This window comes from Ursus maritimus, unplaced genomic scaffold (genome assembly GCF_017311325.1).
Source record: "Ursus maritimus isolate PB19 unplaced genomic scaffold, ASM1731132v1 scaffold_27, whole genome shotgun sequence".
Taxonomy (NCBI): domain Eukaryota; kingdom Metazoa; phylum Chordata; class Mammalia; order Carnivora; family Ursidae; genus Ursus; species Ursus maritimus.
In genome coordinates, this window is record NW_024425230.1 from 21505986 (window position 1) to 21518739 (window position 12754).

A 12754-nucleotide genomic window follows, 5' to 3' on the forward strand; every position below is an offset into this window, starting at 1 on the left:
TACATTTTACACTATGCTTTAATTTCAGAACAATGTTTTACGTCTTAAAAAAAAAAAGGTCTGGGTCAAAAAAGAGACAATAGCATGTGCAGGTGGCCTGAGAAGCCACGACTCTGCTGGTGGGAATGGGAAATGGTACGGCTCCCTTGGAAAACAGCCTGGCAGTTCTGCAGAAGGTGTAAAATAAGAGTCACCCTCCAAGTGCGCACTTCCACTCCTGTGTGCACACCCACGAGAAAGGAAAACAGGTCCACACAAAAACCTGTGTGTGAACATATATTTTAGCATTAGTCATAAGAGCCAAAAATGGAAAACAACTCCAATATTCACCAATAAATAAAATGGGCCACACCCATACAATGGAATATTATTCAGCAATAAACTTTGAAAACATCATGTTAAGTAAAAGAAGCCGGTTATAGAAGAACATGGATCGGATGATTTCATTTGTATGAGATATCTAAAATAGGCAAGTCTAGAAACAGAGGTGGATTAGTGGTTGCCGTGGGCAGGCAGGGGTGTGGGGGAGGGGGAGTGACTACTATTGGATGTGGGTGTTTTTGCAGGGTGAGGAAGATGTTCTAAAATTGATTGTGGTGATGGCTGCACAATGCACTAAAACCCACTGAATTGTACACTTTATTTATATATTTTTTAAAAGGTTTTATTCATTTATTTGACAGAGAGAGAGAGAGAGTGAGAGAGGGAACATAAGCAGGGGGAGTGGGAGAGGGAGCCTGATGCGCGGCTTGAGCCCAGGACCCTGGGATCATGACCTGAGCCAAAGGCAGATGCCCAACAACGGAGCCACCCAGGCGCCCCTGAATTGTACACTTTAAACAGGTGAATTGTATGGTATGTGGATTACATCTCAATAAAGCAGTTATCAAAAACTGGCACAAAATCTGAAAAAAAATTTTAAAAACCTTAGAAATGTTAACTGATTAACTTAGTCAAACAAATTACTAAAAATAATAAACTGACATGAGATTAGGAAATAAAGTTGCTGATCTCAAACTCAAAACCACAACAGACATCTCTACTGCAAAAGACCCAAACCCACTAAGAGCAGCTTGTACACAATTTGCTACGCTGAGAACGTTAACAGTTGCTTTTAAGTTTGTTTACCCGGTCTGTTGGAAAATGGGATGCTTGGAATTACCACATATTCTAGTCAGAGACAGGTCCCACCAACTGATGATTGTATAAACGAACACGGAATGCCCAAAGAGTGGAAGATTATTTGGCCAGTACTGATACATGTGGCAGCATGGATGAGCTTTGACAAGACTCCGCTCGGGGAAAGCCGATGGGCACACAAGAGAAGGGGAGCATGGGGGGGGCGACTGCTAATGAATACCAGGTTTCTTTTTGGGGTGATGAAGATGTTCTATGCTTAGATCTGGGGGATGGTTATGTAACTCTGTGAAAAGACAACCCCCCCCAAAGGCTAACCTTTAAATGGGTGAATTTTATGATGTGTCAATTATCTCTTTTTTTATTTATTTTATTTTATTTTATTTTATTTTATTTTATTTTATTTTATTTTATTTTATTTTAAGTAGGCTCTACACCCAATGTGGGGCTTGACTCACTACCTGGAGATCAAGGGTCTAACGTTTTACCGATTAAGCCAGCCAGGCATCCCAATTATATCTCAATAAAGATCTTAATTTTTTTTAAAAAGCTTGAGACTCCACTGTATCTTCTCTAAGGGAGTACTGCATCAGCGGATATTAACATGGGAACTATCATTAGGTCCAGGGTGTCAAACTCGTGTCATTTTAAGTGACGTGTCAGGAAATGGAATCAATTTGTGCTCAGCTTGTGTTGCTTTTGAAACTGAGACAGTTGTCATGGGGATGTGTACTAAACAGTTTATGCGGATTGAGAAACAAAGTCAGAATTTTCCTTTTAAATAAATGAAAGTAAGTTGAATTTAGGTGATGGGTTTGGCAATGAACTCTGGCTTTGCCAACCAGCTCATATAGTAGTCATGTCCCAGTATTTGAAAGAGCTAACTGGTAGCCACAAAATTTTGATAAAACTATTATTTAAAAACATATCCCGCAATAAAAATACCTGTCAAAAATATATTAGAAAAGGTGTACTGTAACTAACAGCATTTTGATTTCCCAACTCTTCCAAATATAATGGATACAAGATTCATTTCAGTGAAAGAGGAACAAGAATATTGATTGATTGATTGATTGATTGATTGACTGGAGGGGGAGGGGCAGAGGAAGAGGGAGAGAGAATCTCAAGCAGGCTGCATGCCTGGTGCAGAGCCTGACGTGGGGCTCAATCTCATAACCCTGAGATCATGACCTGAGCCAAAACCAAGAGCTGGATGCTTAACCGACTGAGCCACCCAGGCACCCCAGGAACAAGAATACTTAATGGTCATTAGATAAGTCTGGGTAAAGTATTTTTTTTATACCATGTTTCCCAGAAAAAGTAAAGTGAGTAACTAATGATCTGACTTATTTTGCCACTCAAATAGTTTATAATTCTTTGCTTTCCGCAAAATTTAAAGGACTTAAGTTGAGCCGTCAACTGACACATCATTAAAAATAATTTTTGATGACAGATCATTATGTAATTTTGGCATATACGTCAGAAAAAATTCAGATAATTGAGTGTTACTGCTATAATAAAATGCTTTCCATTCCCATCTACATGTTTATGTGAGCAATGGTTCTCAATGGTTACATCTATAAAAATAAGAAATATGAACTGTCTCGATTTGGCCATGGAAGCATCAGCTAATTGAAAAGAAGTCCTAGCTCATTAAATTACACATTCCCAATCAAAATGTATGCTTAAAATTTGAAAAATATGGTTAAACTATTTCAATCAGTTATATATAACTAATGATTATAATAATTCAATCTGGAAGAAAATTTTGGTATGGGAAATCTAAAAACAACTTTTAATTTATATACTAATTTTTCTTGCAGGTAAGTATGATAGAGTAAGCAACAAGACTTCATGGATAAAAATATATTACCTTAGGATAAAAATCTGTGGGGAAACTGAAAGAGAATAGGAGTTCAAAGAGAAAAAGGGAAGATGTAAAATATCTGTTAAAGAAATTTTTGAAGGTATTTAAAGTTAAAAAAAAATTTTTTTTAAGATTTTTTATTTATTTATGTGACAGAGAGACAGCCAGCAAGAGAGGGAACACAAGCAGGGGGAGTGGGAGAGGAAGAAGCAGGCTCCCAGCGGAGGAGCCCGATGTGGGACTCGATCCCGGAACGCCGGGATCACGCCCTGAGCCGAAGGCAGACGCTTAACGACTGCGCTACCCAAGCGCCCCTAAAGTTAAAAAATTTTAATGTGTTTTTTAAGTGAGTGAAAGTAGGTACAAAATTGGTATTATATTTATATTCTACTGGATACATTTAAAAGGGCTAGGTAACAATTTTATTCAAAAATGTTATTTACAACAGACCACATTCTCTTTATTTAAAACTCATGCTGAAAAATTTCTGGTGTCAGGTTAGAAATACACAAGTGGTATAGTTTTCCAAAATTCTTTCAGGAGGCCCATATGGTCAAAGAAAATTTATGAAGACTGAGACCATGACCATCCCTACCCACCCCTTAAACATCTCCCACACCACAGATCTAAAAATCAAACTCATTGCCCACCCTCCACCCCTGCTCCTCTCCTGCACGTCCAGTTACGGTCAGTGGTGCTGGTCACCCGCACCAGAAACCAGTATAAACTTCCATGAGATCCGCCTTTCTTACGCCATCGGCTGCCAGTCTTACTGATTCAACTGTGCTTTCCCCCGACACTGTCCTGCGTCCTCTGCTGCTGCTGCCACCATCAACACCTCTCTCCTAGAACGCTACAGTGGGCTTCCTGGGAGCCTCGTGTGGCCTTTGAGCTCTCATTCCTCAGCTCCACCTTCTGTTCCACTGACAGGGTGATCATTCTACCGCAGGGTTCAGGTCAAGCCACTTCCCAGGTCAAGCTGCCCACAGAAGTCCAAATACTTCATCATAGCGAAACGCAAGATCCCCGCGATCGGGCTTCAAGCCGCCTCCCCAGGGCCAGCCCTTCTCCAGGTCTCCCCACTCATCCCACGGATTACTCTCTGTTCCTTGGAACCAACTTGTACTTTGAGGCCTGAAACTTCAGCCCTGAATTGTGAGTGAAAGAGCTATTCTCACGTCACACCCACTGGGATGAGTATCATCAAAAAGACACACAGTGACACCGTTACCCTCACATGCTGCAGGCCACAGCTGCTTGGAAAGCCACCTGCAGTTTGGATGACCCAACGACGCCACTGCTGGACAGATGTCACCAAGAAATGAAAGCACCTGTCCACACAACAACTTAGACACAAAGGCTCAGAGCAGTATTCCTACTAACAACAGCCACAAAATGGAAACAACTCAAATATCCACATGATAAATGAACGAATAAAATGTGGACAGTACGCATATGATCGTGTATTTTTTGTCAATGAAACAGAATGAAGTGCTGACACGCCTATGACACGAATGAACCGTGGACACGTGATGCTACGTGAGAGGCCAGTCACAAAAGGCCATGTTTTGTAAAATTCTATTTATATGAAATGTCCAGCTTAGGCAAAAATCTATAAAGACACAAAGTAGATTAGTGGTTGTCTACGGCTGGAGAGATGGGGGGATAGTGGGAACTGACTGCTAATGGGTATGGAGTTTCTTTTATAGGAGACAGAAATTTTTTTTTTTTTTTAAAGATTTTATTTATTTATTTAACAGAGATAGAGACAGCCAGCGAGAGAGAGGGAACACAGCAGGGAGAGTGGGAGAGGGAGAAGCAGGCTCACAGTGGAGGAGCCTGATGTGGGGCTCGATCCCATAACGCCGGGATCACGCCCTGAGCCGAAGGCAGACGCTTAACCGCTGTGCCACCCAGGCGCCCCGAGACAGAAATTTTCTAAAATTAGATAGTAGTGGGGTTGCACAACCCTGTGAATAAACTAAAAAAAAAAAAAAAAAAATCATAGAATTGCACACTTAAAACAGGTGAATTTTAAGGTATGTAAACTGTATCTCAATGCAGCTGCTTACAAAAAAGACTACTCATCCTACAAAGCCCGCTTTCTCTATAAAACCCTATCCGACCCCTCCTCATTAACCACTCGTTGTTATTTTGGGTTACAGTCAATCTTGCCTTCCTGAGTTCCCGCAGTCATAATTTACAGCCCTAATTACCAATGACTTCATTCTGCAATTTATTAAAAAGTATTTAAAGGGTTCTAAAACCAGACTGTTTGGGTTTAAGTCCTCCCTCCAGCACTCGCAAATCATATGACCTTGTTTAAGTTATTTCTCTGTGCCTCCGTTTCCTCATCCCAAAGTGAGGAAAATAGGACTACTTACCTCATAAGCCTTTTGTGTGGAGAAATGAGTTAATATACATAAAATGTCAAGAATAGTGCCTGGCACCTTGTACAGGCTAAATATGTAACTGTTAGCTCTTATTATTGTTGTATTACGATATTATTGTATCAACTGTCTATATGTCTGTCTCCTCTTTCTCAGTTTATATTTTAAGGTCCTAAGGAAAAGGAATAAAGTCTCTATTTTATCACCTATCCTTGTATTTCCCAAAGAAGAAGATCACCATAGACTAGCTGTAGGAGAGAAGCGTGGTGGCCACAGCTCCAACCCTAGGGAGGCCTGCCTTCACTGGGGCAGGAGCTGGGTAAATTTAATCCGAACAAGGGCCTATTGGCAAAAGAGATCAGGAAAAAAATGTACCAGAAAGTGTTTGTTAAAATCTTTTACTTCCACTAAGAGATTTAAACTCTCCCAAATATAGAAGTACCAAATATATTAAGGAATCAACAGACTTGCCCAAATTTTCATATTTTACCCACATTTACCAAAATTCCTCCATATGTTCCATTTATTCATTCTTACTGAGTGCCAATTATGCACAGGGTGCCACATGCTAGACTCAGGAAATGTACAATCTATTGCTTTTCCAGGCTGGTCTCCCTCACGTGACTAGGAAAAGATATTAAAGGTGTCTGTCTCTAAATGCGTATGTGCAATGTTTACTCAAACAAAAATGACAAAGTCCATACTTACAAAAAGTTATTCAAAAGGTTTTAACTCTGTGCATTTGGCAATTAATATGACTGGCCTAAAAGAGTAGACTGCATCTCTCATAAATTTGATGGAAAAAAGCTAAAAACATTGCCTAGTTAAAAAAAAAGAAAGGCTTTCACAGATCAATGAGGTAGTTATAAAAGTGAATTTCTAGCATGTAGGTGATTCACTAGAACCTAGAGCATAATATGACACTTTAAATATAATGTTATAATGTATAACAATTATGGAAGCAAAATCTCCCCCGGTCCCCAAATTCTACACAAACACCCTTCTGCAAGTGAGATTAAAGTAAAATATTCCATTCCAATTTTTGTGATTTCACACACAAGATTCTGAGGACTCTAAAATTCATGTGCCCAAGAATGCCAGTTTAATTTGCAGAGGTCCCTATAGCTGTCTTAATCTCACGACCCCCCGTATCCTTCATATGGCACTTTTGGTTCTTCCCCTAACCTGCTGAGAGATGCTGCTGTTTTTACTGATGACAATATTCAGAAAGCCAGCTTACTGTCTTTATTTCCAAACAAACAAAAGGTGTGCCTTAACAATTCACCCCAATATATCGGTCATTCCTTCAAGCATTTCTCAAACTCAAAACACCCACTAATAAATTAGAAGGGAAAAGTATTTTAGCTCAGCACACAGCAGCTGTGAAGTAAATATTTGCCGAGTGAATGAACCTACCAGAGAATTCACCTGTCTCTACAAACTCCAGCAGAAGTACAAGACCAGCCAGCAGAACCTAGATATGTGGGGCTATTTCTTTATAGTAGTTTCTGTTACGAGTAATTACGGATTTGGTGGCAACAAGAAGCACATCTGTTGAGATGAAAACAAAGTATAAAAGCTGTTCCACGTCGTTTCTGTACGGTTTTCAACGTCTTGGATGTGAGTGGGACTTCAGGGGAAGATGACAAAGCAGGGTCATCTGTTTATTGCATGATGTAGACTCTAGGATGTATGGGAGCCAGAACTAGAGAAATAAAAGCTAATTTACTCCTGGGACCATCCTAGAGTTAACAGGTACAGCACACACTTTATCCCTACTTCCAAAACAGGTACTGGGATAGAGTTGTAATTTTAGTAAGTGAAAAGCCGCTGGGCCTCAGTTCCCAACTTTTGCTGAACACTGGAGTCATCTGGGGATTTTTAGAACCGTAATGGCTCCCAGCTCCCAAATTCTGATCTGACTGACCGAGTGCTTTTTGTGCCTCAGGACTTTTAAAGCTCAGGAGGCGATTCTAAAGTGCAGCAAGCTGGGAACTGCTGCCCCAGGGTTTTTAAATTCATGACTTTCTGCAACTTACACCTGAGGTTGGAGAATCTTCAGCTGAGTGAGGATGTCCTTCTGTACCCTGGGATTAGCTGTGGCAGTAAGGGCCATCACTGGAACAGAGGGGAACTTCTGGCGAAGCATATTCATTCTTTTATAATCTTGGCGAAAATCATGTCCCCACTAGTTGGAAAAAAAAAATAGTGCTTTTCAGACTATTTGGATCTTCCTTTCATAAAAAGCAAACACCGCTCACTGTATGGAGAGCTACCTTATTCTCCAGCGAGCTAGAATAAGTCACTGACTTCCCTCTATTCTGAAAATATAAATACTGTTGGTAGTACGTATTTATTGATATTTCAAGTCACGTGAACCAGTATTTACCTGACTGACACAATGTGCTTCATCAATGACAAAACGTGCCAAGAGCTTCCTCTCATACAGATTCTCCAGAGTGGAAATCAGTCTGTTACTTGCACAGACCTAGACCAGAAATGTATTCATTAGAGATGTGAAAACATTTAAACACCATATCACCTTAAGGACTCTGCTGTCTTTAAGTTCCACTACAACTTAAGCTGTATTAAAACCTCCACATAAAAGGAGTTATTTCAATGGATGAAGAGAATTAGCAGAAGTAGTAGAAAATTCCAAATGAGACCTTCTAGAATATTCACCCACATTTAGCAAGCAGTTATGTATTAGGTCAGTGGTTCTAAAACTTTTTTCCTCCCTCAACATACCTGAGGTTCACCACGTTTACGCTGGTAACAGGGTTACAGATGTACGTTGTGGCAGTGCATGTTATTCGGGGGGGCACACATACACTCGTATGTATGTATGTATGTATGTATGTCATGGTTCTGTCTATACAGGGCCTAGAAGCAATGATGTCCCAGTAGCAAGGACAACATCTGGCATCCATGTCTAGACAGGGACATGTCAAAAGGACACAGAAGCAGTGAGATAGAGCTCTTCTACTAGCCACATCTAGGACAATTAGAAAATCCAAATAAACGATGAGAACTGATTATCGGCCCCTGACAAATTAGGAACCCATGATTTTATGTTGATTTAAATAAATATGCAGGTAAAAGGGAAAGCTCTTCCTTACAGGAGAATGCCAGCTAAATTAGAAAAATCATCATTTGGCATCCATTACAGTAAACACTGACAGGGAGTCATCAATGGATAATAAAGACTCTTGGGTAAAAGTCTGGAGAGTAACAGGATACTACAGTCTCAGAGTACTCCCCAGCAGGATACCTACTAATTACAAAAGCAAGCAATGTACGTTTATTTTTGTAATTATTATATTAATTGCAACAACAACAAAAAAGAAGTAATTTTACAGTGGAGAAATCGGGCAGACACTACCTCAACCAAGTGATCAAAGTTAACTAACATCACCAGTAACAGAATGAAGAGACACCTAGCGCCTTCCAATCGAATGCACTGAGAACATATCACCACCTCTGTGATACTCCTGCCAAAACGAATAACATAAATCTAATCGTGAGGAAACAGAAGATACATTCGAATTGAGGGACAGTCCTCAAAACAACTGGCCTTCACCCTTCACAATTGTCAAAATCATGAAAGACAGAAAAACTTTAAAGAGACATGACAACTGAATGCAATGCATAATCTAGGATTTTCTTTTGCTATAAAGGACATTATTGGGACAACTAGTGAGACTGGAATAAGGTTTATAGATTAAGTCATTCTATTGTATCAATAAACATTTTCTCATTTTAATGATCATATTGAGGTTATGCAAGAGAATTTGTTTTTATTTATTTTTAAAGATTTTATTTATTTCGCACAGAGAGATCACAAATAGGCAGAGAGGCAGGCAGAGGGAGAGGGAGAAGCAGGCTCCCTGCTGAGCAGGGAGCCCAACGCTGTGCTCGATCCCAGGACCCTGGGATCATGACCTGAGCCAAAGGTAGACGTTTAAATGACTAAGCCACCCAGGCGCCCCAAAATTTGTTTTTAGGAAATGCACAGTGAAGTGTTTAGGGTTGAAAGGGATATCATGTCTGCAAACTACTCTCAAATATTTTAGGAAAAAAGTAAAGAGGGAGAAGGAACAATAACCAATTATAGTAAAATGTTACCACTTAGAGTTTCTGGGTGAAAGTTATATAGGAATCCTTGTACTATACTGCGTATCAGAAATTACGTCAATGGTGCAGGACTCCTGGGTGGCTCAGTTGGTTAAGAAATTACGTCAATGGGGGCGCCTGGGTGGCGCAGTTGTTAAGCGTCTGCCTTCAGCTCAGGGCGTGATCCCAGCGTTATGGGATCGAGCCCCACATCAGGCTCCTCCGCTATGAGCCTGCTTCTTCCTCTCCCACTCCCCCTGCTTGTGTTCCCTCTCTAGCTGGCTGTCTCTATCTCTGTCAAATAAATAAATAAAATCTTAAAAAAAAAAAAAAAAGAAATTACGTCAATGGTTCAGTTGGTTGGGTGGCTCAGTCAGTTAAGCGTCTGCCTTCGGCTCAGGTCATGATCCTTGGGTCCTGGTATCGAGTCCGCATCAGGCTCCCTGCTCAGCGGGGGTCTGCTTCTCCCTTTCCCCCTCCCCCCTAATTGTACCCTCTCTCACTCACTTACTCTCAAATGAATAAAAAATCTTAAAAAAAAAAGATTATGTCAAAAATTTAAAAATATTATGTATTCTAGTGGGCTTTAATGAGACAATAGAAAAATATATTGGTCTCTGCTTCCAGATCCTGGCACAGAGGTCTTGAAACCCTTGTAATTTGCTAAGTGATTAAGAACAGAAGCCTCCCTGGTTCTAATATATGTCTCTGACCCCATCCCTGATGCAGGGCTCCTAAATCCCTTCTAAATTCTTAAGTGATAGGAGCAGCCCGTAGCGTCTTTTGTTCTGGTGCAGTGACTCTGGGTGGGCTCCTGGATGGCTTCTGGGTGGGGGCTGCTCACCAGAGAGACCGGGCCATGATCAGAAGCTTGGAATTTTCAGGAGCACCGCATCCTCTAGAGAGGGGGGAGGGGCTGGAAATGATCCTGCCTACGTGAGGAGGCCGCCATAAAATCCCGAGAGTCGGGGGTTTGGCAAGTTCCAACGCAGACGGTGAACACGTGCACACCAGGAGGTCACTCATCCCAGTGCCACAGGGACAGAAGCGCCTACGCTCCAGACCCTCTCAGATCCCGCCCTGAGTTCTATGGGCTGCTCTAGCACATTAATCGAAACTGAGGAGGGGGTCATGGGAACCTCTGACTTGTTAGCCAAATCGGACAGAAGTTATGGGTAACCTGGGGACCTTCTAATTGCCGCTGGCATCTAGAAGGGTGGGAGCCATCTTGAGGGGCCAAGCCCTTAGCCCGTGGGATCCGACACTATCTCCGTGCAGACAGTGTCAGGGTTGAGTCAGACTGTAGGATGCCCTACTGGGGTCACAGAGAGCTGCTCACAGTGAGGAAAAACATCCACACATTTGGTCACCGGGAGTGAAACACTCTAAGTGATGGTAAAGGAGAAAACACAGGAGGGGAAGACTGGGTTTTTCTCTCCTCAGGAGGCAGAACTGGGCTGTTTTTCTAACACAGCTTTAATACCATATTTTAAAATAGTGGTATCAATACAAACCTTCTCTGGAGTAACATATAGAAGTTTTATAATTGGGTCTTTCTTGGATAATTGCAGGTAAATACTTGTCGCTTCTGAGTCAGTCTTATCACCTGTCAGGTATGTAGCTGGAATCTAAGTATAAAAGTAGTAAACACAAGCATGTATTTATCCTTAGGTTCTAGAAACATTTTATAAGTCACATATCAAACCCGGGTCAAAGGAAAGATAATCTCAATGCAGTGAAAGTAAATAATTAGCACATATTTAAAAAAAAAAACTTTTCTTAGCCATAACTCAAAATATTTCCATTGTTTATTTCCTTCTCTCTCTCTCTCTTTTTTTTTTTTTGCCCTTTTCTTTACTGCCTTTGCTTTTCATATCCGTAAGTAAGATAAACATGAATTCAGTACCCAAGAGCGTTGCATCCTAAGGTATGGCTCGTTTTAGTTTAGGCAAATGTATCTCCAGTGTTTTAAAGCACAGGGATGATGTGAGAGCCATAGCCTCCGGTAGACCACTGGGGATGGGCACTGTACAAACACATTCTTTGGAAGAAAAATCAAACCAGTGGCCTTGTTGAGGGGTAGGGGTTCACAGCCTCAAAAATATGCAGGATTTGGTAGAATACGTTCATATACGTTCTTAACCTCAGCCAGGAGGAAAAAGGACGCCTGTGTGGGGGTGCTCCTGTGTATACATTTTAAGATGTGAAGGGAGTGGGAACTATGCTGATCTCGCAGTAGTAAGAAAAGAAATCCTTCCACATTAGTAAAAGAAATTCACATCAGCAAAATACAGGTTAAAACTTCTTGCTAAATCACATTTTTTCTAGAATAAAATAGGACTGAACTAAAGAAGGTTATCTGTATCAGAATTCTTGAAGACTCGTACAACTTAATGAGACTGCTGTGCTTTATTCTTATAATTCATGAACTACTTAATAAAAAAGGTTACCCAGAGTACTGAAATATAATTCTTTTTATGTCTTTATTGGTATTTTTTATTGTAATTGGTAGCGTTTTGTTTTAACTTACATCTAAGGAAGTCAGCTTTTGGACTTGATCTACTATGAGTGATCTCAAAGGAGATATGACAATAGTGACGCCTGGAGAGACACAGGCAGGGAGCTGATAACACAGACTTTTACCACCTCCTGAAAGGACAGAAAAAAAAAACCAAACAAACCTGTCAGGTTCTATCTGGAGAGTATGAAGGCAAAAGTTACAAAGTAAATCACGCAGTAATATTTAAAAGCAATTAATAGGACACCAAGTGACATTTCCCACCGTGCCAACAATTTGCCATATTTGAACGAGCCAAAATATTTAGACAATTTAAATGTGTGAAAATTACCTTCTAGGACATCTTATGTAGGCATACATGAATGCAAAAGCAGGAATCAGGGCAGGAAACTTAGAGGCAATAGAATTGCTTTAAAAATCTACTTGGGAAACCCAAATGCAGTACAAGGGGTATTCTATGAACAGTATTAGGGTGAAAATAATTACTGTGTATAATATTTAATTTTTAAAGACTTAAAATGTGATACATTATACATCACGTAAGACCACAGTGAACATGGTTTAATATTTCTTTGATGATCCAGAAAACACATGCAGGATCTCACTTTTTTAAACCTCTAGTATGAACCTTTCAATGCTAAATAGCTGTGCTTTGACTCCCTGTACTCTTACCAATAAGGAAATATTCCCAATCTTCCTTTGAGATAAAAGAAGGGTAGAACTACCTTG

General features: G+C 40.5%; 1 protein-coding gene across 1 annotated transcript in view; it reads right to left on the reverse strand.

Moving 5' to 3' along the window:
• BLM (BLM RecQ like helicase) overlaps positions 1-12754 on the reverse strand; it is a 61054-nt gene that overhangs the window by 34260 nt on the left and 14040 nt on the right. The window contains exons 8-11 of the mRNA XM_008687794.2: positions 12038-12156; positions 11022-11135; positions 7784-7882; positions 7434-7582 (exon numbers count right to left, since the gene is read on the reverse strand). Of these exons, the coding sequence (XP_008686016.1) occupies positions 7434-7582; positions 7784-7882; positions 11022-11135; positions 12038-12156 (481 nt within the window). The remainder of the gene's footprint in view (positions 1-7433; positions 7583-7783; positions 7883-11021; positions 11136-12037; positions 12157-12754) is intronic.